General features: G+C 50.1%; 1 protein-coding gene across 4 annotated transcripts; it reads left to right on the top strand.

The window, feature by feature from the left end:
* The first annotated feature begins 682 nt into the window (after window positions 1-682).
* Window positions 683-18,783, top strand: SMAP2 (small ArfGAP2). 4 transcript variants are annotated; one of them, XM_084300736.1, is made up of 11 exons: window positions 11,154-11,247; window positions 12,446-12,691; window positions 13,045-13,178; window positions 13,313-13,398; window positions 14,235-14,313; window positions 14,686-14,772; window positions 15,241-15,322; window positions 15,757-15,857; window positions 15,991-16,156; window positions 16,405-16,727; window positions 17,652-18,783. In XM_084300736.1, exons 2-11 carry the CDS (start codon window positions 12,625-12,627, stop codon window positions 17,775-17,777), a joined length of 1,251 nt encoding a protein of 416 aa, XP_084156862.1. In that variant the 5' UTR covers window positions 11,154-11,247; window positions 12,446-12,624; the 3' UTR covers window positions 17,778-18,783. The 4 variants fall into 4 exon arrangements, with proteins under 4 accessions (XP_084156861.1, XP_084156864.1, XP_084156862.1 ...); XM_084300735.1 differs by lacking the exons at window positions 11,154-11,247; window positions 12,446-12,691 and adding an exon at window positions 683-861; XM_084300738.1 differs by lacking the exons at window positions 11,154-11,247; window positions 12,446-12,691 and adding an exon at window positions 5,036-5,763.
* Window positions 18,784-25,152: the final 6,369 nt, after the last annotated feature.

The following is a 25,152-nucleotide window of genomic DNA, read 5'->3' as shown; positions in this document are numbered from 1 at the left end:
CCCCCCCAGCCAACCCCCCCCAAGTCCTTTTGAACCCCCAAGACCCCCCCGATCCCCCAGCCAAACAGCCCCCCCCACCACCACCCCTGCACCCCTCCAAGCCCCCCCAGCCCCCCCCCAGGCCCCCAGCCCCCCCCAGCCAACCCCCCCCATACCCCACGCCCCCCCCAAGCCCCCCTTCTCCCCTAACCAACCCCCCCCAAATCCCCCCCAGGCCCCCAGCCCCCCCAGCCCCCCCAACCCCCCCAGCTCCCCCCAAACCAACCCCCCCCACCCCCTGCACCCCCCACCCCCAGCCAAACGCCTCCCTGGCCCCCCCCAAGCCCCCCCCGGCCCCCCAAATCTCCCCCACCCCCCCCACACCCCCTTAACCCCCCCCCAGACCCCCCCACCCCCCGGCCCCCCCCCCCAACCCCCACACCCCCCCTCCCCCCGCCCCCATTCACTCCCCCTCCCCTTCCCACCCCGTCACGTGACCCTCCCCATTCATGCCTCCCCCTCTCCCCCCCCCCCTCCCCTCCCTCCTCCCTCCCATTGGCTCCCGTGGGGCCGTGCCTCCCCTCAACCAATCAGCGCCGGGCACGGGCCGAGGGGGCGGGGACTCAGGAGGCGTTAAAGCGCGCGCTGCCCCCTCATTGGCTCCTCCCTCCTTACGCCCCGCCCACTACCGGCTGACCGGAAGCAGGAAGCGGCGGGGGCTCCGGCGGCGGCGGCGGCGCCGTGACCCGCGGGCGGGCAGCGGCGGCGGCGGCCGCGCCATGACGGGGAAATCGGTGCGGGACGTGGAGCGCTACCAGGCTGTGCTGGCCGGGCTGCTGCTGGACGAGGCCAACAAGTTCTGCGCCGACTGCCAGGCCAAAGGTAACCGGCGTGGGGGGGGGGGGGGGGCTGGGAACGGTAACGGGAGCGGTAACGGGGAGGGGGAGGGGGCTGAGGGGGATTTGAGGGGGTTGTCGGGGATTAGAGGGGGTTTGAGGGGGCTTTGGGGGGGTTTGGGGGGTGGTGATCCGGTGGGGAGGGTGTATGGGGGTGTATTGGGGGGTTTATATAAAGGTAATAAAAAATTAAAGTGAAAAAAAGGTTAAAAAGCACGAATTTGGTTGCAGAGCACTCCCTGAGGTCGTGTGGTGGGAGCTCGGTGGTCTCCGGTGTCGGGGGGAGGAGGCCCGGAGGGTGGGCACAGGGTGGTGGTGGCCGTGGGGGGGTGAATGGGGGTGTATTGGGGGGTTTATATAAAGGTAATAAAAAATTAAAGTGAAAAAAAGGTTAAAAAGCACGAATTTGGTTGCAGAGCACTCCCTGAGGTCGTGTGGTGGGAGCTCGGTGGTCTCCGGTGTCGGGGGGAGGAGGCCCGGAGGGTGGGCACAGGGTGGTGGTGGCCGTGGGGGGGTGAATGGGGGTGTATTGGGGGGGTTTAGGTAAAGGTAATAAAAAATTAAAGTAAAAAAAAAAGGGAAAAAAAGCACAAATTTGGTTGTAGAGCACTGCCTGAGGTCCTGGGATGGGAGCTTGGTGGTCTCCGGTGTCGGGGGGAAGAGGCCCGGAGGGTGGGCTCGGGGTGGTGGTGGACGTGGGGGGAGTTGAGGGGGCTGGGGGTGGCCCTGGGGAGGTCACAGGGGGGTCACCCGGTCGAGGTTCCTCCCCCCGGTGCTGGGGGCAGCCGGGGGTGTCGGTGCCCCAGGAGGCAGGGGGGTGGCACAGCCCCCACTCATCCCCCTGTGGTGCTGGAGCCTTCCTGCGGCTCCCTGCTGGAACAGCAGAGTGTTTCCCATATTAAAAGGGCTAAGGGTAGGGCTGTGTCTGTTTAAAGTCCTGTTTTAATGAGTTTTTCTTATGGTTTGGAGGTTGGGAGTTGAGGCTTGTGTCCCAACAGCCCCAATAAATGAGCTCTGGGAGCTGGGTCTCGGTGTCCAGCAGTGCCCAGGGGCTGCAGCGTGACCTCTGAGAGCTGCCAGCTCCCCCTGAACTGCCTGAAAATGGGGCTGCTCTGCATATAAATATAAAATATATTAAAAAATAACAAATAAGAATATAGGCTGCTCCTATAAGGGGCTCTTAGAAGCCCAGAAAGCGCTGCCCTCGTAGCAGCAGCTTGGTCTGGCAGCCCCTCACACCTCCACCTGGCTCTGCCCGACCCCGCAGGCAGGGAGCTGAGTGTAAAAGCCTGCGAGTTCCTTATCTCCTGGCTCCTAACGCCAGCACCAAGGGCACAAATAGCTGTCTTATCTCAAGGCAGGGCAGCGTTCTCATCACGGTCCCTGGTTACTCGTCGCGTTGCTGTTCTGTAGCTGCTCCTGTTGACGGCGTGTCCTGGAGATGCAGCCTCCCTGGCACTAATTCTTAAGTCACAGCGCACGGTTAAGCCTCACCCCCGAAGCCTTAAGCTGCTTGTGCCTGGGGAAACACCTGAGACCTGTCTGGAGGAGTGGGCTGCTGTTGTGCTCAGTCCTACCTGGTGAAATAATGATCCACGATCCTAATGAGGCTCATGGAGATGTGAGATCTCGGTTTGGAGAGCTCCTGGCTGTATCAGGGTAGGCCCAGCGAGCTCTCCAGCCAAGCATCGTGTTTTGTGCTTCTGTTGTGGCTTGCAGTGGCAAGGAAGGCCTGAATTTCATGCTTGCTGCTGCTGCAAGGAACTGCAGAGCTCCTTTCGGCATGGGAACGAGCACAGTGTGCTTGTGCAGAGTGAGGAGCACATCTCGTTTGATCTACGGCTTAATAACTACAACTCCGTGCAGGTCTGCACTGACGAGACCACGTGGCACTTGCTGCCTCCAGATGGTTTTCCTCAACGTTTCCAGCGCTACCTGGAAGCGTGGCAGTGCTTCTGTGCAGCCGGCTGCTTTATGGCTTTGGGTGAGCTCTGAGCGGGATGTGCATTTTTGGAGACCCTGAGGCCCAAAATCATCATCTTCCCTGCAGAAGTTGAACTTTTTTTTCACGTGCGAGGCGTTGCAGCGCGCTTCGAGCGGGCTTTGTGTCCTTGCTGAGCTGCAGATGTTGGTGCTGCGGCCCCGTGTTGGGAGCAGGCGTCCGCCAAGGTCACCGCTGGATCTGGGTCGCTTCGTTAGCGGTGCTGGGGGGTGGCTGGAGGCAGGTGGCACTCCTTGCCTGCTCCTCCAGACAGCTCGTGTTCAAGGTCATCAGGATCTCGGGGCAAGTCTCAACAAAGCTGAGGGCAGAGGAAGAACCTGGCGGCTCCCCCAGCCCCTCTGAAGGCAGTGCTACAATAAAACACTGACTTTTGACTCTTTTTTTTTGTGCCCAGCTTACCGGATCCGTGGTGTTTTGCTGCTTGAGCTGCGCCTTTCCAAGCTAGCATGACACATAAGCAGAGACTGTTCAGATGCCACCCACACTTCCATTATGCCTGTTCCCAATGACCTAACTGCTTGCTGGGTTTCCGTGCTGTATTTCTTCTATCTGCAGAACTAAATGAGGTTTCGGTACCTGCAGGTGTCAGCTGCAGGAGCTGCGTGTACCCACCTGATCTCGTACCTCCACAGCGGCCTCAGCACCAGTCCGGGCCCTTCTCCCCTCGTGTGTTTGGGATTCGAGTGGCTTCCTCAGCACACAGGACTCCTTCCAAGGCTTTGCTTCTGCGCAGCTGTGCTGTAGGAGCGACACAGTAAGAGTGAAAGGAGAAGTGTGAGCACAGCGGCTTCCCTTGGGGCTTCACACAGCTGCCCGTGGCCAGGGCTAAGTTGTTGGAGGCCAAAAAAAAAAAAAAAGGGACAGGGAAACTGGGAAAACAAGCTCAGGGTGGGTTGCTTCTGCAACAACAACAGTGTGCAGTGCTTTGAGGCTCTTGTTTTGGAGGAAGTGGGTGAGATCTCTGCCCTGCTGCTTCCTCTTTCCATTGTGGGGCTTCTGTCAGTGTTATCTGTGGGTAAAGTGGGCAGGCTGGTCAGAGAATGGACAGGTGAGTGTGACCTGTGCTGAAAAAAAGGCCTGGCTAGAGTGCCTTGTGGCAGCTGAGTTGTGTGAAAGCTTCAGTGTACATGAGAAGGGACTTCCAGTGCTTGGACAAACCAGGCTTGATCTCGGTGGCAGCCTTTAGGACATCATCTGGCAATGCTGGGCACAAACAAAACATTTATCCTTGCAAGTGCTATCAAAGGTATTCACACGATGCTATCAGGATACTAATTGTGATTATCAAAGCAGTGTTTCTGCGTGGAGTCCTGGCACCACCTGCAATGGCACAGCTATAACTACCTCAGGACTACCCAGTGTGGCTAAGGTGGAAGGCTGGAGGGACTGAATCATCATAATCCTCTTTATTTGAAGGTCTTGGCTGCTGTGTGCATTGCTGGAGTGCAATCCTTAAAAGAGAAACGAGCTGTTGGTGAGTGGGATCCTTTCTCCTGGTGCATTTCTTTGTGGCAGGGACCCTTCTGAGAGCAGTGGTGGTTCCATGTATGTAGGATGTCAGGGCTGCCAGGCACTGACAGTCTGTCAGAAGCCAGGCTACCCAACACCAGAGTGAGCCCGGAGGCTGGAGCTGTGACGCAGGTGCAGGAGGGATGTGGTGTAATCAGGAAAATTGGTCCTGACCTCAGATGTCTTCCAGTAAGTGGAAACAGTCCTGTGTTGAGTAATACTTGAATTAACTGGAGTCTTCTCTGTGTTTCTGACTTTATAGCTCTGTGCAACATGCAGCTAATTCTGTTTGATTTTCTCCTTCTCCCAAACTGTTCCCCTCTGCTCTCCCAGTCCTGTCTATCCAACAGGCTCCTTGGATCCAGTTTCATTGGAACCAGAACCAGTTCCTCCAGGGAGCACCAGCGAGGACTGCTCTAGCTGTTCATCACTTAAGGTTGCCCTGTGCTCCTCCTGGTTTGTCTGACTCTCCCCTCCGTCCCTTGTGTCTTGTGAGAGCTGCTGTGCCAAAATCAACCCCTTCTTGTAACCTGAGCGGTTTGCTGGAAAGCTGTTTGCTCCTGAACACAACCTGAACCCTGATCTAATTCCTCAAGTAGCTCTTTCTGAAAGAGGGGCGGAACTTGGCAATTACCTGTGAGGAGGTCGTTAAGTGCTGGATGGGGTAGGAAGCGGCTGGCAAACAGGAAGAGTAGGATAAGAAGCTTGTGGCTACAGCAGGTATGCTTCAGGAAGGGTGACCTCCAGTAAAATGGGGGTTAGTCATATTGCAGGTGGTTTAATCCAGCCAAACGAGTGCTAATATGAAGCACGTTGCTAATAGTCAACACAAAATCTGCTGTGACTCAAATCCTCCATCGGCAGAGGAAAGCTATTGAATCACAGGTGACTTCTCCGTAAAAGAAACGTGAAGAGTAACCTAAATGCTTGTCTAAAACAATCGTGTGATGAAAAATCACTGTGGGGAAAACGGAGCAGTGGATAGTGCTGCATGCTGTTTGCCTGCAGTCAGCTTCAAAATCAGCTGTAGGTCTAAAGCTGCTCAGCTTGCTTTAGAAAATCTTGAATTAGGAGAAGCTCACTTAATGGAAGCTTGCCCGAAGGGGTGCATATATCTTTGTGTGTACACTCAATTTAATTCTTAGCTGTGGTCCTAATATTCTGCTGTTATCTTAACAAAGTGCTGCTGCTTTTGCGGTGTTCTACCACAGAACACTGGCCTGAGAAGATGAAATGAGCTTTGCCCACGAGATTTGCTTTATCCTTCAGTGATCTTTGCCCTGGGGGGTCTGAGTGGTGCTGCCCTGGTGTGGGACCCTGCCTGCGAGGGAAGCCAGCTCCAACTGGGAGCCTGACCCCTGTGCTCACCTGCGTGAGGTAGGTTGCTGGAACTTCCCATCCGAGCTGCCCACCTGGCAAAAAGCATCCTCCTTTCGAGAGGGACTTACACTGGAATTGGCTTCTGATTAGTAAAGAGTTACTCGAAGAAATCCTTTCAGAAAAGAGATGCAGAGCTGAGTCACAGAGATGCAAGTCTCTCCATCTGACAGAAATAGATAACAAAGATAATCCTCCGAGTAGAGGGCATCTTGGCAAACCGTGTCTATTTTAATGCTGTTGTTGTTCTCTCCCAGCTATATCGACCCATCTGTGGAGAGCCAAAGTGTGCTGAGTGGCTGCTACAGCAAAGGGTGTAAATTAAGGGCCCGAAAATGCCATGTGATCCTCCAGTCATAGCTGCAACTTCAGTGGAAGTTTGTTCCTATAGTAACTGCCAGATGAATTATATAAGGTAGCAAACACTCAGGAGCTTGTGCCAGCCTCTCCAGAAAATGCCTCTGGTTTAAAGGTAACTCATCCTCCAAAATGCAAGCAGGCTATCAAAACAAGCTAGAGAAGCAAGAATAGCTGTTGGCTCCTTCAGGTTGGTGCGGAATAGTGATTATTTCGTGTGTCCCAGGAAATCTAGGACAGAAAAGCTTGAGTTTCTGAGAGAGACTGCGTTGAATCAGAGCTTCCTTTGACTGTGGAGCTGGATTTGCCTGTGCTGTTGGGCCTTTCAGTGCCCTGGTAAACTGCTCACCTCTGCTATTGTCAAACTGTACATTTCCATCCTGGCTAGATTATGCCTTTTCATCATGAATATCAAGTCTTTTTTGGTGATGGATAGTGAAGAGGACTTCATTTCTAGAACAGGTCCATATTGTAGCAAAAAGTGGCCCCAAAAGCTGACTGCTGTGTCAGGAACTACAGTAAGGGCTTTGACTCCAGATCTACAAACTCAAAAATCTAAATTCAAATCTAAATATCAAAAATTAAAAAAAAAAAAAAAAAAAATACAGCTGCATGAGCAGACTTGATGGTAGAAAAATTCAAAGCTGAATTGCCTGAAAGACAGGGCTTGTTTACTACCTTTTTTTTGTTTAGCATTTCACTGTGATTAAAGCCTCCTTGAAATAAAGCTGTTGCTTTTACACTAGCAACTCCTAGGCTCTGACCTGTGTGTGGCATTGGCCAGACCCCAGTGACCAGCCTTTTATTATCAAATCTCAGGAACTCTTTAAGTCCTGTTCTTTGTTGCCCATCTCTGTTAGGACTCCTGTGCTAACCTCCTCAGAAAATACGGGGTTCCGTGGGACTGATTTTATATATTGTTAGGTGGTGTTGCTGTCAACCTTGGTAATGTTAACCAGTTGTCTGGCATAGTCTTAGTATAGCATCTGCTTGAAATTGTTGCTTTCATGGTTTATCTACCGAAGCAATAAACATCCCTTCCTTAAAACAGCAGGAAGGACCCACCCTGCTGTTCGCAGCATCCATTTCAATTTCCTCTGCTTTGCTCTGCGTCTGTATCATCGCAGCACCTCTTCAGAGAGCAAGATGGTAACAACGATAAGACTTGGGTTGAAAGCTTCTTGTGCAGTCTTACCACTGCTCACTGTTAGATCTGGTGTTCTGGGAACAACAGGTCAAATTCTGTGTGACTGCCTTCAAAGCCACCAGGCCCTGGGACAGTAGGCATTTCGGGTGAACTGCAGAGGCTTCATAACCTGCCCTGGAGAGAACTGAGCCAGCAGCAGTCTGCTTGATCTGAGTTGGCCAGTAACGTGCCTGATGTAAACACTGTGGTTTGGGGAAACAGTATATGGCTGCTGATAACATAAAGAAGAATTTAAAGGCGAAGCTCCAAGCTGTTGTCTGCAGCAATGTTCTCAACCACTGTAGATGCCTCTGGCTCTTCTTTTTGCATGCAAAGAATGGCTGAGGCTTGTAGGTACTGCAGCAGTCCTTCATTTGGAAAAACGAACACCAAAAAAACTGCTACTAACTTACATGCATTAATAGCTACCTGGCATAATCAAGAGATCGTGAAGTTAAGTTTAACTGTCCTTTTCACTTGCCAGCAGGGTTTACCTTGTTTTCCCCAGATAATCTGAACACTTGACTGCAGAACAGACGTCTACAGTCGAGAGGAGAGGAAGCTGTTTTGTAACATGGCTTTTGTCATAGCTTCTCTATGAATGGAATGAATTTCAGTAAGTCATTAAGCAATCTCTTTCCAGAATAAGGAAACCACAAGTCAAAGGAAGCTCTTGGATACTTGGCTATTTCCTCATTTGGCACTGCCAAAAGTTGGGCTTTTTTGCTCTCATCAACTTTGACTCGATGAGAAATTTCCAAGTGCTGGTGAAGGCTCGTAGGAGAGGATGTGGATGTCATCTCTATGGGACTACACCTCTCCACGGAGCATTTCCCACATCCCCTTTCCCTGTGTGTGCAGAGGGGGTGGTTGGACCTCACTACATGTAGTAGTGTTAGCTGGGATCAATGGGCCTGGCAGGCACACTTCCCAGTTACAGCTGGGCTTTTGCTGGATCGCCTGCGAGTCAAATGATTGTTTGCACTAAGAATATTTCATTAGGCTTTGAATAGCTGTGTGCTCTCCTTCCTGCCTGTGAAAGCATCTATTTTTCCCTGACCCCCTTCCCCCCCCCCTTCTCAAAAGAGCAGTGGCTTTGCAGCCAATTTCTGTTTTATTTTTAAATGCCTTCTGGAGGGTTATTACTGAAGAAACTTGCACAAGTAGCTTGAGCCAAAATGTAATGTCTGAATAAAGGATGAGGAGTGAATCCCCTTGGGATTCCTCGATTAAAAGCACTCCAGGGTGTGAACTTTCAGCAAGTGGCTACAGCGTGGTGTGTGCTAGCCAGGCTGGGCTTGGGTTTTAAAGGGAATTGCGAGCCTTTTCACCAAGGGCAGATCATTCAGACAGCCCTTGTTGGCATTAATGATTCAGTCGTGGGTGCTAACTTAAGCTGGTATGGGCTGCCTGGTATGCAGTGTTTATTTTGACATGCTGGGATATAAAACAGGCCATGAAACCAGCGCATGGAGGCACTGGCTGGGCAGCAGGGTTTCTTGCATGTAGCTCTCTAGTCCGTTCTGGATACGGGTGCATCCCCCTTTTAGAAATGCCCTGTCAGGCATTCAGTGCAGCTCTCTTAAATGACAGAGCTGACTGGGATCTGTCTGCAACCAGTCCAAGGCCAGGAATATGCATGGAAGTGGTCTCATCTAGCCTTAATATTGTGCTGGATCTGAGTGCATAGCCAAGCTCTTGAATCTGCTTTGATTAATATCCAATTCTTCTTGAAAACTGCCTTTCCCCTTAATCTCTTGTTCATCTGCAAATGGCATTCTCCAGGAAGCATTTTGCATATCTGAGGCACTGCGCAGGGGCATGAGATGATTAATCAGAACCGAGCAAGTGATGCCCAGCTCCGGTTAGTGCCAAGGAACTTGCTTTGCTTTCTATGGATGTTAAAATTCGGTATAATACTGAAAGGAGCGAGTGCAGCACCAGTCGTGCGTGTCTGATGCCGGCTGGCATTGCAGCAAACTTCAGTTTTGCATATGGAAAGTGAGTTTTCATTCGGGCCTCCAGCTCTAGAGCCATCTGGTAGCTGTGCGGATGCCAGCCTGAAGGGAACTATTTTTATGATGCTAGTGAGTGTGTTCATGCAAGGACCGATTTCTTTCATGTTTCTTTCTACTGGTTTAATAAGCCAAACGCTTCTGTGAGCTGTGCCTTAAAACCTTTGGTCTATAAGCTCCATTTTTGTGATTCCTCCAACCTGGAGGGCACAAAGCTCCTGTGGTGTCCTGGGCCTTCATGAGCGTCCGAAGGCCTCAGGGGGAGATGAGGCCTCTGGTGGCTCCAGAAGTGCTGGTGGGGTTTTCTCACGTGGCTTACTGATCTAAAAGGCGTTTTTCTCTGAGAAATTGTGCCTTTGTGCTTTTACAAATGTGTTCTGCCTCCTCTGTCAGTGCCCAGTTGCTGTAACTGCTGTGCAGTTTTCAGCTCAGTTTAGTTTCGGGAAGTTGAGTGCTGTAACATATGACTGAACTCGCTTCTGTAAATACCTTCACCTGGGGCTTTCTGCAAGTCAGTCACCTTGAAAATAGCATGTGAAACCGTGGGGAAATGACTGCACAAAAATCTCCCCTGCCTGATCTCTCTGGGCACTTCCTCATGCGATTTCTAGAGCGACTCCTTTGCTGTGGCCTCGAGGGGGAAGTGGGAACCTTGTTTACAGCGGCACCGAGGCCGGCCTCCCCCTCGCCCTTGAGACAAAACACAGTAAAAAGCAGTAAAAACATCGTTTTGGCTTTAAGGTCTGGGGCACTAAGTAGTGAAGCTGAAGGCCTGGTAAAGGTATGCGTGAGGCCAGGCTGGTGCCCCTAATCTGGGCCTTGGGGCTTCACCCATTGCTCCCTCAGCAGCCTGGCCAGCAGCAGCCATCTTGTGTGGGGTACCCCTGCCTCTAGCAACAGCCCCGTAACCTTCCCTTGGGGTAATTGGGGTAATTTCAACCAGCACAGAGCTATTTGGGCTCTGATATCTGGGCAGACTTCATTTGCCTCGTTGCTACTGCTTGCTCTGCTCATCGCTGATTATTCAGGAGCTCCCCTCGCCTGTTGCGTGCGGTCTCGCTGTGTCAACCTTCTGCTGCTGCCTCTTCTGCAGCTGCTTATCTTAAAGCAGCTTTTTATTTTTCACTCCAGAGGGGTGTAGCTGGGTCTTGTTCCTCTTTGAGAGACCTCAGGCAGCTTTTTCAGAGCTGTCCGAGTACCTGCTGCACGCTCCCATGTTGTGAGCAGACCGCTCAGCATGTGGGGTCACCGCCTTCCTCCTGGCTCAGGCCACAGGAACAGCCCCACACTGCCAAAATTCTGACCTCTTCTGCTTTGTCGGTCTGAAGTCCTCCTCACGGCACTTCTTGGCACTGCAAGTACTGCTGGAACAGCCCTCGTGGAGGGGAACTGCCTTTTGTTGTGTAATATCTGCATTTACCACCAAGTGCTAGCTGCTGGGAGGCTTTCAGAAATCCTCTGTTTTAATGTCCGCTAGCGTAATGGAGCTGCTTTTACACCGGTGTCTCCCAGAGCTGGCACCTAGCAGAGCTGGCCAGCTGTTATCCCAGCACTCAGCCCTTGCTGTTTCGGGTCCTGCATCGCAGCTGGGGTGACACCAAGGCAGGATGGGTGTCACAGCACCACTGAGTCACCCATCCTGTGTCACAGGGTGGGAGGCTGCAGGGGCTTGAACTAGCCCATGTGACGATCTTGAGCTGATTACTGTAACCCCGATGCAGTATCTAGCTGACTATTAATCCTTTTAGTCCTATAAAAGCTAAATATATCTGGAGTTTAAATCTAACCTTGAATCTCATGCTTAATCCTGCCATCAGTCTCTCATATTATAGCTTTCAGGAGCAGTTCGGATGAGACAGGGTCTGGCTGGGAGAGAATGCTACCGGATAAATCAAATGGAGGATCAGAGTTCCTGCCTTTACCTTGGTGGGTTACAAGCATAATGTTGAGCAAACTACAGACATTTATTTCCATGAGTTTCTTTGACTGGCATGCTGAGGTGATGCTAATAGGATGGGCTTCTCCTTTTATTTAATCACTTTTAGACTTAAGTAGATGTAATACATTGAGGTGCAGTCAAGAAGGTGCTTCTAGAAGGTGTTCACCAAGAGCTGTTCCTAGGCAGGGAAATGACTTTGATCAGCATCATTAAACCAGTGCCTTTCCAAAGGACCACTTCTAGTGAAAAAACAGAAATAAATGTTGGGCCAGGCCAGAAAACTTGGGAAAGCTTTTTCAAAAAATGAATAAAATAAGGTAGCTGCAAGAAATTCTTCTGGGGGAAGTTAGAGGTTGCATGCCTCTGCCCTGAAAGGAACCGTGAGCCAGTGATTGCCGTATTAGTGTTAAATCCCTCAGGATGCTCTGGCTTGCCCAGTAAATTGGAGTTAAGTTTAACTTTCCTGGATATGCTAGATGGCTGTTAAATGCAGTGCTGCTTTTCTCGGGCTTTGAAATTACACTTTCCCCCTCTTTCTCCTCCCACTTCTGTATCATTTGCTTTGAGGATTGCTATTTTAACTGTGGCAAGGAAAGGCAGCATAACTCATCTGCAGTAATGCCTGTAGTCCCTCTGGAAGTACTTGGTAGATTTACTGTGCTAGTCAGGTACCTCTTCGAGGAAGCTTGTCTTGGAGCAGCACTTTTTATCCTGTAGCAATAAAAGTGCACCTCATGCTCCTGGATGGGTAGAGGGAAATGGGGAGCTCTTCACATGTCTGCTCTGCTTAAAACTGTTCTGCTCCAGGGCTGGAGGCTCATGGTTCTTCAGGATGTGGCTTTGCTGTAGGTACCATCAGCCACAATAATACCCAGCTGCGACTTAACCACACAGATGGCAGCTCCAGCCTGGTTATCTCATATTTAAACCTGCTTGTCTCGCACTGCAGAGGACTGCTTCCAAAACTGGTCTTCAGTGGGTTTCAGGGGCTGGGGGCTGTGCTGGTCCCAGCCAGGGAGGGGGCTGTGAGCAGTGGGAGTGCTTGTGCTGGGCTGTGGAGCCCCTCATCCCCTCCATGATGTGCTTCAGCCTTCCTGCAGAGAACTGTTTGCAGTGAGTAAAACAGCTCGTTAATCTTTCCCTCATCGTTCTCTTCCCTGGCATGATCTCCCTTCCACACCTCAGAGCTCTCCTGCCTGTCTGAAAGCCGCATGCAAAGTGAGTCTGATTAGAGCTGTAGAAACTGGGGAGTGAACTGTTCCCAGGTCCTGGGCCAGGATCTGGCCTGGGGGTCAGAGCACCGGGCTTCGTGCTGCTCTCCTCACTCATCTGCTTCTTCCTGCACAAGGCCAACAGAAGACTTGATGCAAATCATAAGTTTCGTGCTGCTTTTCCTAGAGCAGCGGTGGATATTGTGGAGCTGGCTCTCAGGTAACCCTATCACAGTGGAAAGGTTCTCTGTTGTTAAAGCAGGAGCAGCCCTATTTTGCTGTGACTGTTTAAGCAAGGGGAAATTGAGGTTTGTGGTCTTGAGTGGTTTGAATGCTTATTTTATTCCCTCTTCCCCTTGGAGTTATTTGTGTAGAGCTTTCAACATGGAAGAGGGAGGTAATAAAATACTGGTTCTAACTACAGTCACTGGGAGATGATCTTTAAACGTTCTGCTGCTAATTCAAACTTCTAGCCTGGGCTCCTCAGTCCCAGTTCACTTGGTGCAGTTTCTCAGTTGCTCAAGGTAACCATGGATTGACTGACTGGCATGAAACACTTTTATCTCTTTGCAGGGCCACGATGGGCATCCTGGAATATTGGTGTGTTCATCTGTATTCGTTGTGCTGGGATCCACAGGAACCTAGGAGTTCATATATCCAGGGTAAAATCTGTCAATCTTGACCAGTGGACACAAGAACAGATACAGGTAATGCAGGTGAAATGAAGGGATTGTTGTAGTAGTGGGGGTTTGTGAGCTGGGGGGAGTCATAAAGTCTCAGAGACCAAAGAGGTGGGAAGTGAAGCAAAAAGGTAATGGGGATGAGTTCTTTTGAATTGCAGTGCATGCAAGAGATGGGGAATGGAAAAGCAAATCGTCTTTACGAAGCCTTCCTGCCGGAGAACTTCAGGCGACCTCAAACAGATCAGTATCCTTTCTCCCTTTGCTGCTGGGGAAACATGGAGAGCGTTCACCTTGTTGCTTAGTAGCTGCCCTTGTTGCATAGGAGGCTTAACTTCATGTGCCTGGGCATCAGCTGTGAGAAAAAGTGCCTGGCTAGGCACCCTCTGACATTGCTTCAGCCACAGGCAGCTTGCTTCCAAAACAAAGTGGAAGAGAGCTGGAAGGATTGTTTCTGAGCTGTGCAGGTGGAGAACTGGAAGTTGAGTGTTACAAGCCAAGGTGTTGTGTGAGATGCACTTCAGGGCCTGTGGCAAATAAGAGGCTTGAGCATTTAAGATCCTTAGTGGAGACAGCTGGAAAGATCCAACACTTCTGAAAATGAAGCTGTAATTTTCTACTACATCTATTAAATAAGGGTTTCTAGACAGGTAGTGCAAGGGGCTTTACAGATGCAAACCTAAAAGGAGCATCTCTTCTTAGTTTTAGTCGTAAGCTGGTGGTTGAGGTGCTCTTGTATGCATCAGATCCATTTATCTGACCACTGTGCCTTGTGCTGATGACACGTGTGCTCTTAAGTGATGTTCAAAGTAAATACACATCAAAGAAAAAAGCACGGTAGGAATTAAGCCCTGATCTAGTGTACCTTTTATAGCACTGTCATGCTTTGAATAGTCCAAAGGAGCAAAAATTGAGCAGCTAAAGTAGTTGGATCCAAGGCTAAATTATTTTAAAGTTACTGCTGGAAATGCTCTTTAGGCAGTTGTTAATTTAGTTACAGCTTGTACCTTGTATCCGTGTGTTAAACAAAGCTATGCAAATCTTCTGCTCTTGAATCATTTGTCTTTAACAAGCTTCTTGCAGAGCTGTGGAGGGCTTCATTCGTGATAAGTATGAAAAGAAGAAATACATGGACCGGAGTATTGACATCAACGCATTTAGGGTTAGTTCCTAATCACTTCTACGAAGGCTTGAGTGCTTGTTAAGTGTGGGTCTGTCTCATGAGTAAGCAGTGAGTGTATGAAAACAGACAGGCTTAAATTTCCTGTATTAGTGACTAATTTCTACAAGGCTGATCGGATTCAGTCGTTCTGTAGAGAATAATTTAAGTTGGAAGGGACCTCTGAAGGTCAGAGCACGACTGATTTCTAATGTAGGTCTTCAGCTGTATATCTGTGCTGTTGGATAGGTAGCTTGCTAGGAGCTTGAAATGAGCAAAGATTGAGGCTTTTTGGGTTAGTAACAGCACACAAAGATCTATCGTTCTTACAGCGTGATGTGAGCTTTGACCTCATGTCAGTGCTTTTCTTTACAGAAAGAGAAGGATGACAAATGGAAAAAGAGTAATGAGCCAGTATCAGAAAGAAAACTGGAACCTATCATCTTTGAGAAGGTGAAAATGGTAAGACCAGAAGCCATGGCCATCGATCAATTGTAAAGACTTCTCTTGAGCAGGACGGAGGTATTCCAGCTTCATATGGAAGCATTTTTTCAGGCCTCAGTCATAGCAGTGGATGCATTGAGTCACACTAATGGTAGTAGCTTGTTTTCCACTGCTCAGACAGATACTGAGCAGATGTGCTCTGCCTTGCAGTGCAGAGCAGATTGGAATCCAGCTACTCCCTGCTTAGCTTTCTAACTTGAGCTGTTATTTTTCCTAGTTTAGAGCATGCTTAAATTTGTCGATGGGTTCCGATATAACAGGACAGTAAAACAACTGTGGAACACTTGCTCTGAATTTCTGTTCACTTTCAAAGCGCTTACGTCCACTGGGAAAAGGATTTTTAAGGGGTTTAATCTCTCATTAAAGCCTCTGATGTATCAGAGTAAAAACAAGACTTGAACAAGATTTCTGGTGTTCTTTCCGTAGCCTCAAAAGAAAGAAGAGACACAGCAGTCTAGAAAGAGTTCTCCTAAGTCTTCTGAACCAGTAATGGACTTGCTAGGACTTGGTAAGAGCCTCTCCAGCATTATTGCACTTGTTAAATTGCCCCCATGTTCTATCTTTGGTCTTGTGAATTTGGTGAACTCTGAGTACTTTATTTCCCTCTCTGGTCACTGCAGCAGAAACATCTCTTTTCCTTTTTGCTGGTGCAGTGGCTGTAGTATTACAGAAGCACTTAATGGTCTCCAGACACCATGTGGCTCCTGGCTACTCTGAGGTTAATGGGACAGATATGGCACAGTGTGCTTCCTTGGTCCTAAGCCAGTTCCTTCCCTTCACCAGAAGGGAGAGTGAAGAGCTGGCAGTGTGCTGGCTGAAGTAGGTTACAGGTCAGGTCACTGGGTTGAGTGGCATATGTGCAAACTGCTTCATTGGCAAGGAGGCAGCCCCTCAGCCTGAGGCCATCTGCGTGCCCGTCCATCACAGATTTCTTTCTCCCAGATGCTCCCGTGACAAGCACCCTTACAAATGGCAGGCCGAGCAGCTTAGAGAAGGATCTTGATCTTTTTGCATCAGTGGCATCGAACTCTGACTCCAGGAAGGTAAGAAGGGAGCATCAGTGTTTGCCAAAGAGATGCTTGAATGAGGAGACAGTGATCTCCACCTTCCCACATTGATCTCCACCTTCCTGCAGTGCTGAAGGCAGCTGATGCATTTGTGCTGTCTCCTCCTCAGGTCACTGGTTCTATGCCAACCTCTGGAAGTGCTGGTTCTGTTCCTGAAAACCTGAACCTCTTCCCCGAGCCAGGAGGCAAAGGGGATGAAGTGGGGAAGAAGCAGCTCTCTAAAGACTCTATCCTCTCCCTGTACGGCTCTCAAACACCTCAGCTGCCCGCGCAAGGTACCAGATCTCAGAATAGAGCAGCACACTAATTCAGAGTGGGTGGGGGTGTCCTGATAGCTGACAAGCAGGGATGTGGGAGTGTAGGTGGTCCTTGAGAGCTGGCGAGGAGCATAACAAGCTGCGTAGCCTGGATGTCATGGCCGAGCGAGCGTTGCGGCAGGCTTTGATTTGAAGGTCAGCGTTTCAGCCCCAACAGTGAGCGTGATAACACTCCTTCCCTTTTGTTTTATTCCTCCTTTTTTCAGGAGCAATGTTCATGGCCCCGGCTCAGATGGCGTACCCCCCAGCAGCTTACACGGGCTTCCCAGGAGTGGCTCCTTCCAGCAGCATGATGGGAGGCATGATGGCCCCCTCGGTGGGCATGATGGCCCAGCCTGGGGCTGCGGGGATGGTGACCCCCATGGCCATCCCTGCCGGGTACGTGGGCAACGTGCAGGCGGCTGTCATCGGTGTCCCCAACGGGATGATGGCTGCGCAGCAGGCTGGCTACGTGGCCGGCATGGCAGCGGTTCCCCAGCCTGTATATGGTGTGCAGCCAGCTCAGCAGCTTCAGTGGAACATCACTCAGGTGAGGGGGGATCTGCTGCTGACCCGAGGGTGGATGGAGGGCAGGGGAGGCACAGGCAGGAAGCTCCCTGTCCCTTGTGCTCTCAGCCTGTCTCCTGGGGCTGGGTGAGGCGTGCTGGTGCTGCAGGCAGGGATCAAAAAGCTGTAACATTTGGTGGTCTCAAGGTTCATGGTGGAGACCAAAAATCAGTGTAACATCAGCTGAAAGGAGAATTTCCTCAGCTTGATAGATGGGCATGCACCTGGGAAATTGCTAGGTAGTGATCCTCGTTTTTATGGGGATAAATGGGAAACAAAACCTTGACTCTCCCTTCATGTAAACATTTGAGGAGAGATGGGTCTAAATGGCAGGTTTGTAGACAAAACTAGTGTCCTGTATAGAAATCAGAGCTTCCTGTGAGCTGGATGACAGAGGTTTGTGTTCGTGCAGTAGCATCAGGCTGCATCTGTGTTCTGTGCCTTGAGCTGAAGGAGCTGGGCTGGGGACTCGCAGGCTGATTTGAGGTATAGCAGGGGTGCTATAAAACCCTGTTGTGAATCAGGAGTGCTACTAGCACTAGTACCAGCTGATTCATCTTCCTCTAAGAGGCTGCTTAGCATGGCAAAGGAAGGTCAGATAAGAGCACACACCATGTTTCGGCAGTGCCTCGGATTCTATAATAAGATGAAAGGTGTGTGTACTCGAGGGTGAGTGGAGTCTGCTTTTGTAAGTCTAACTTGGGGTTGACTGTAGAGGACTTTAACCTTTAGGATATCCTTAAATGAAGCTTTATTGCCTTGTCTGAGTCTGTTCACTGTAACTTTTTACGAGGATTCGCTTAAGACTAATGTGTCGGGGAGGAAGAGTTTTACTGTAGCTGACTGCCGTGGGCTGGCACGTTTTCCCTGGCGTAGCTGTGATTTTCTTCTCTTCTCCCCTCTGCAGATGACCCAGCAGATGGCTGGGATGAACTTCTATGGAGCTAATGGTATGATGGGCTATGGACAGTCGATGGGTGGAGGAGGTGCCCAGGGAAGCAATCAGTCCCTCAGCACTCAGATGTGGAAATGATCCCGTGCGTTGTGACCATTTTTGCCTTCTGTTCTGTTCTTCAAAACTGCTCCATGAGACATTCAGGGTTTTTCTTTCTGGCTGGCTGCCCAGCCCGAACCTCTTTCCATAACTGAGACCCATCTCTGCCTTTTCACTGTCAGACACGGTGAAACCTCAGTGACCAGAACATGAGCTCCCCTGTATTTAGCACAGTCAATGCACACTTCTGGGGTGGACCCCCCTCCTTGCACAAACCTCCACTAATGCTTCTGGGTAGCACTTAATGTCCTGGGGTCTTAGCAGAGGTGTGACTGAGGAACGTGGGAAATCTGTACTTATAATAATACTGCCTGTAATTTCAGGCCTTTTAAGAACCACTTAAACTCTAGTATTAGTAGGGGTTTTGGTTAGCAGAGGGGTGGAAACCCTGTTTGGTGCTGAGGAACTGGATTTTAACCCAAGCCCGGGGCAAGCAAGCCTTGCTACCTCTTCCCTCGAGCAGCGTTCTCTGGAGCTGAGGCCTTGCTGTGCTTGGCTCGCCAACCCTCATTGGAACCAAAGTCATTTTGAAGACCCCTCTCCCTCCCCCCATGAGCAAGCAGGATTCTCGCACAGTGTGGGGGCAAGCTGTTTGGAATGTGAAACTTGCACTTCAGAGTGGCTTTTCTGTCTAATCTGTGGTATCGATGTATTTAACTTTTAATGAACTAACTGAGAGTTAACTTATCAAGGGCTGAGAGCCCGCTGCAAGTTTTCTTACACTTTTAAAATGACTATGACATCCTAATTTATACTTTTTTCATATTTTTTTTTTTTGTTCCTGTGTAACCCCGGTACCCCTTCCCAGCTAGCTTTAGACATTTTAATCTAGGCATAAAAAGTGGGTGGGTCAGATTTCTTTCCTCATCTTCAGTAGAACACAACTGCTTAAACTCATCAGCGTGAGCAAGAAGTCAGACTTCTGCGGTCTCCTCTCTCCTGTGTATATGTAAATTTCCAAATAAAATATTGCAGTGAAACCTCAGCTGACTTGTCTTGTTTTTCAAACAGCCCGACAGATTGTGCTGAATGCTGCTCTCCCTGGTGCGAGTTGTTCACTTCAGGTGTCGGGACTGGGAGCCTTCCATCCAAATCGGACGAGCTCCATCTGCTTTGTAGCAGGGCTGTGTCCCAAATGTCAGGCAAGAACGGTGTTTGCCTGAAAGCTGAGGCTGCCTGCAAAGAACCAGGCTCAGCAGGGGCGAAATCAGGTCAGTTGACAGCTTTATATACAACAGAAACCTGCAGCGCAGGGGTGCGGGTGGATGCAGCATTCCTGCAGCTGGGAGGAATGGGAGAACTGCAGCTCCACGCTGACGTTCAATAAAAGCTGACCGAGGTCTATTCAAAAGGTACACTGTAAGCTTTCAGAGAGAGGGTTGGGGGGATTTTGGGTCGCATAAAGAAGACAGGAAGGCCAGTTTTCCTAGGGCTGTGGGTGCCTGTGTGCAGCTGCAGGAGAGAGTTTGAATTGTGTGAGCTTTGAGCTGATGTTACTCCACTTGCATATTAATTATGGTGCCTATTAATTATGGTATTTCTTTCCTCCAGCAAAAACTGTTCTTTTCAGGTGGGAAAGAAGTCTGATCCCTCAGAAAAGAGGGTTTCATCCTTTAACATCTCTGTTTTGGGGGAGAGGGTTGGCTCTAAGCTACACAGGGTTTGCGGCTGGACGCTTTGTGAAGCTCAACTCAAGGCCAGAAGTTGTTTTCAAGCTGGCTTTAATCATCTTCACTTGCTGCCCCAGTACTGTACATGCAGGTACAAGCCAATGAAAATGTGAATACTTCAGTTTGTTCCTCCTTGGGAAAACTGGCTAAGAATATTTTACAAAATAGCGTGCACCCTCACAGCCATCAGTCCTGCTGCATATAAACCACAAAAATACAAGAGTTTTACATTAAGAAAGACCACGCACATATAAAACATTACATAACACAAGTATAAAATTGCCATTTGCTTTTTTTTTTTTTTTTAAATCTATAACCATTCTCAAGTATCCATCACAAGCCCATCCCCTTGTCTGGAATACGGAACCGGGGCGTAGAGAAGCCCCTGGTTCACCCCTCGGTGGCATTTATTTCAAGGTGGAGTTGTTAAACTTATGAATCTGTCATCAAAGCAAAGTTTACTACAAAATGAGTGGATTAGTGAAGGCAGCCAGATCTGTTCACTAATGCAATTACATCCTGACTTCCAAAAGTGAAAAGCTACCCAGGGTGAGTACTGTGAGTTCTGCACCTACCTCTCCTTTGCCTCTTAGGTCCCGGTACGGAGACCCGCGGCTGCTGCGCAGAGGGGGAGATGTCTGCTACCTGCTCTGTCTGAGGTTGGAAGCTAAGCTCGTAGTAGCAATTAACCCGTGGCTAATGGTGTTCTGACAGCTCTCCAGTCTGATCCATCTCTCTTGGTTTGGGTAATTCTTCCCAATGCAGTTTGTTGGGTACTTGAGGAGTGAAAAATGGGAAGTAGCGTAGGTTTGTGTGGGTGTATGGTTGGATGCACCCCGCTCAGGATGCTCCTCTTAGCCTTTTGACGCAAGCTACCTGGAGAGAAAAGGCTCTGGTTAGCAGTGGCTGGCTGAGAAGTCTCGGGTGCATCTCATTGCCTCGTACCTTTAACGATCTTGGACCCTTCTGTGTGAATTCTTTGTTGGTGCACCTTGCTAACTGCTCTGCTGTCCTACTTTGTATGGGGCCAACAAAGTTAGAAAGGCATAGGCCGTGTGTAAGAGGTTTAAGGTACAGGCAAAATCCTTCACGTCTTGTAGTTTGGAAATAGAAATTGAGTTTTTCTCATAGAATGAACGCTTCAGTTCAGGTGCTTCTAAAATCTTGGTGCTTTTTGTGTGCTTAAGTGGGTTTGGTTTTGTTTGTTTTTTTTTTTTTCCTGTTGCTGCTAGTGAACTGCAGTTTATCCTTGAATCTGATCAACCTTGGAGCTGCTACTTTAATTTGTTATTAAGCTGGATGTATACGCTTGTTTTTATATTTGAGGTATAAACTTCTGAGATCAATGACAGATTCTTGAGTCCTGGACAAACTTCTAAACGGCCCAGGTGCTTGCTCATTTAAATTTTGAGGTGGGGAATAGGACAACATGATGGGGAAGATTTAGTTCTAACTGCACGAAAAGATCAAGCCCTTTAAGAAAACAAGGCCACCAACTTCAAAGTGCTAACGTTCACCAGGCATCCGCTGCCAGGGGCCCTGGCCACTTGCTTCGAGGAGGGGAGCGCTGCTGCCCCCAGACCCGACAGCAGGCACAGCTTCGTGGCTCTCACTGCATGTGTCAGGGCAAAGATCCCTTTTTTTTTGGCCAGCACCAGGATCCAGCAGCTCTACAGATGGCAATCACCATGCAATCCCTTTCTTTGCCCTTTTTTGTGTGCTCCTGAGGCTTCTTCTCCAGGAAAAAGCCTCCAGAGGGAGGTGAGGACGCTGTCCTCAGCTCCTTGCATCTGAGCTGCTGACCCTTTTTGGGGAGGTGCAGGACTGGAATGCCCTTGTGTCAGGCTAAGGAGTAGCCTTTGGGCGCTGTTTATCCACCTGCTTTTTAACAGGAGAGACCACGAGGTGCCTGCTGCCCTGCCACACCATCCCTCCCTCTAGAGAAGCGCCCTGGCTCCTGGCCCCGCTGCCCTCCAGCTCAGCCGTCAGTAGTGCAAGTGCTCAACGAAGCAGGGGCCGGAGCCAGCATGGGAGCAGGTGGTAAAAGCACACCCAAAACAATTGCTCTTCATTGCACAATTACAACAACAACAAAAAAATAACCTGAATGTGATAGAGTGCACTAAGCTCTGGTTCTTAAAGAGGGAAAAGGAGGGAAAAAAAAGAAAAAAAAAAGGAGAAAAGAATCAAATGAGGTATACCGATAATCAGCGCTCCAGCCAGGCTGTGCCCGGGGCAGACGATCGGGGGTTTAACAGTGTGGCGGTTATTCAGACAGCGAGACAAACACTTAGGCCCTTTACTGTACATTTTCTGCCTTTTTAAAAACCTAAATCCTCAGGAAATACGGACGAGCTCAGCTAAGGTGACCGCCTAGGCGGGGCGTTATCACAGCCGCTCCCTCCGTCTGTTCTGTGTAACCCCTCGGTTCCAGAAGGTGCTCCTTGCAGATGGTTCGTTTTCCACAGGCAGCCGTTTCTGCAGCCTTTTTAGCTCCTGAACACCTCTCGCACCTCTAACCACCAGCCCGTGGGGGTGCTCCCCATGCCTGTGAACACGGTGTAGGAGGAAGACTTCCAGTTGAAACAGCTCCGCTAAAGGAACGGTGGAAGGGGCCGTCATGCCTTTGGCACGTCATGGGATGCGAACCTTGCTTTTGTAGAAGGTAATTTTAGAAATCTGTTTAGAGGCATGAAAACCTAAAGGAAAGCAGAGCGAGCTCTTAATATCTGTTTCCAGCCCTGATGCAAAACACTTTCAGGCTTCGGACTCAGGCACCGAGAAGCACGGCGCCTGAGCGCTGTTCCTTGACCTTTAAAGTGCAGTTATTTTCCAAATCAGTAACCAAACGCACACCCTGAAGGGAGTTTACAGATGTGCATCGTCCAAGCGTTTCACATCAATCTGGGAAGGAGTGTCCGAGTCAACTGGAAGAAAATAGGTGGGCTCTTTTCCCCTTAAAAAAAAAAATCATCACCAGGGCTGTTCTATAAAGGGCCTTGGAGCAGTAAAGCCCCTTACATCGCACGCTGCTGCTAGGGATTTCCAAGCCAACTGAAACAAGCACAGGTTTTTAAGCACGTTCACCTCACGCACACAAATACGAGACTCGGAGCGAAGCGTGGTGCTGCCGAGAGCAGTCTCGTAAGGAGCTGAGCAGGAATAATTCCCTATCAGCAGGGGCAGCCCTGGCCCCGCTCCTGCAGGAGTTTCTGGCCTCCTGCTTGCAGCCCAGTGCTAGGCTTTAACTGCTTCTGCAGGAAAGGTTTTAAGGGGTGGGAAAGGTGGCTGTGGAGGGGACGCTTCCCACCACCTCTGTTGCTTTGTGGCATTTTCCAAAGCCACCTGATGGGGTTGGTTACTGCGGGTAAGCTCACTGGTTCTGTATCTCAGTGGGTTTCGGGACAGCTCTGTGCCCAAGCATCCTTTCAACGTGCTGTGGAGCTGATGAAACAGGAGCTAATTTCTGACTGTGCCCGGAAGCCTGGCCCGGTGCCCTAGGAAATGTTCAGGCGCTCAATTTTGGCAAATGAAGCCCATCCCTGGCTGGTAGAAAATCCAGGGACAGCTTAGGCATGAAATCCCGTGGTGTTTTCTGTGCTTTGCTGCCTGGCTGCGACTGACTTGACGGGAAATTAGGGGTTGTTTAAGCATCGGTTCAAGGCTATTTTGGCAAAATCCACCCTTGTTACTGAACTAGGGCGCCTTGATTCTGATACCAGGGTAAGCTGCCCTGTCAGCTGTGCTATAGAAAGATCATCTGTGTCTCAGGTGGGTGCTGCTGCGAGTGCTGAGTGTAAAACAGCCTGCAAAGCTCGCTTGGTTTGACATTAATAACTTTTTTTTTTCTAGGGGAAAATATCTGCAAAGTAGAACGGCCTGAATTTCCTTTCTGGGTGGAGGAAGGAGATGGAACAATCTAAAGCACGATGCCTGGTTAGTGCAGCCACCTCTTGCCAATCGGATAGCACACCAAAAATGCCCTCTGCAAGGAAACGTTCCCCCAGAAAAAACCTGAGTCCTCGTGGTTTTCCTGGTGCCTCGTGTAGAAAGCAGCGGGGTAACTTGGCTGTTCTGCTCTCGTTTGAGGGGGGGATGCACGGCTCATGCAGGCAGAAATGAGAAGGAGCTGACGCTGCAATGTAAACGTGGGTAAACACTTGGGTTGCTTCCCCCTCTGTCGTTTCTCCATACCAGCGTGAGGTGGTCATGACCCAGAGGCTTCCCCAAAAAGCGAGCACCAGCTCCCTGCGGGGACCGGGCACGCAGTGCTGAGAGCGAAGTTAAGGTTTCGATGGGTTTCGGTGTCTGGTGGTAATGGCAAGTGCTTGAAGTGGCTGGCACGGTGGCTGCACCTCGAGGAATCGCCCCCACGAGCCCCTCGCCTCGCAGCAGACAGGAATCCACCCCCGAGGGAGAATCGGGGAGCGGTTTGTTCTGATCCTGGCTGTGCCGTTATCCTCCAAGGCGTTATCAATTCCTTAGTGATAAAAAAGAAGCCAAAATATTTGGGTTTTCCATGCTCCCTGGAGCACCCGGCCGTGCCTTTCAGGAGCTCCGTCTGGGTGCTGGGTTCTCCGAGTGCCAGCTGTGGTTGGTTTTTGGGGCTGGCGCAGAACCAGGGGAGCCTTTGCTGGACCTCAGCACCCGCTGGGGGTGCACACCCGCTGGCTCTGTGCTCCCTCAGCTGCTTTTCTGGATCTCAGCAGCAGCACTGTGCTGCATGGGGGGGAGAAGTAGGGCTCCAAAACTCACTGGAGAACCACAGAGCTGGGGATGCATCTGAACTGGCAAGCAGAAAACCCCCTCAGAGCTTTGCCCATGCTGCTGTCCCCATTCCCTGTGCTCGTGGTTAGTGTCCCACTGCTGAGAGGCGGGCTCCTCCTTCTTTTCTTCTGCTAAAATTGAGCTGGTAAAGCAAAAAGAGTTAGTTCCAAGGAGGAAGGCCTCCTTTAAACCCCTTGTTTATGCCTGCTCCAGCGAGCAGGGCACCGAGCTTGCCTCCTCAAACCGCAGGAGCCCCCGGCTTGTGCTGCATCCCGGTGCCAGGCGAGGGCTCAGTGCTTGACCAGGGGGGCCCTGGGGTCTCGAAGCATCCCTTTGCCACCCCCAGCCTGCCCTCCGAGGTGTGCAGCAGTTGTGGTTTGGTAAAGATCTGAGATACATGACAGCAGCTGGAGTTCCTTGACACGACGATGCTGGAAGCAGGGTGTGGGGTGAAGCAGCTGCTGGGCAGTGGGGTTTCGCTGCCCCCCCAGGTCTGTTTTGTGAGGGGACAGCTTCGATGCAACAGTCTTTTCCTTCGGGTTTGGTTTTGTTCCTTCGTGGCAACGGGTTCGAGCTGGTTCGTCCTTCCCAGCATCGCCGGGAGAACTGCAGGTTGTTCTTGTTGTGCTCTGTGCAGTGTGAAATCCTCTGCTTTGCCAACAAATCGTTGTTAAAAATAAAAAAATAAAAAAAAATCCCAACTGTGCTGTTGGTTGGTTTGTGTTAAAGACTGAAGGCCAGAGCCATCTGGGCAGTAGAAATTCCCCATTAACCTTTTGTCCTCTTCCAGTCTCAAGACTGCTCGTGTTTTGGTGTGTTGTGGTTTGCTGCTCTTTTCCCTCTCTTTTGGAACCTGACCCTTCAGGACAGTCATTGTGTGAAGTGTATCTTACGAAGAAACCAGAGTTTCTAGTGGT

This window comes from Netta rufina, assembly GCF_964035555.1.
Source record: "Netta rufina genome assembly, chromosome: 23".
NCBI classification, from domain to species: Eukaryota; Metazoa; Chordata; class Aves; order Anseriformes; family Anatidae; genus Netta; species Netta rufina.
Note: the sequence above shows the minus strand (reverse complement) of the source record. Positions and strands in the feature narration are given on the sequence as shown.

Bases quoted from the DNA above. Each gene is read 5' to 3' on its own strand.
- SMAP2 (XM_084300735.1), top strand. From the start codon at position 759: ATGACGGGGAAATCGGTGCGGGACGTGGAGCGCTACCAGGCTGTGCTG. The intron at 15,323-15,756 runs GTAAGAGCCTCT...TCTTTCTCCCAG, and splicing joins AATGGACTTGCTAGGACTTG to ATGCTCCCGTGACAAGCACC. The intron at 16,157-16,404 runs GTACCAGATCTC...TCCTTTTTTCAG, and splicing joins ACCTCAGCTGCCCGCGCAAG to GAGCAATGTTCATGGCCCCG.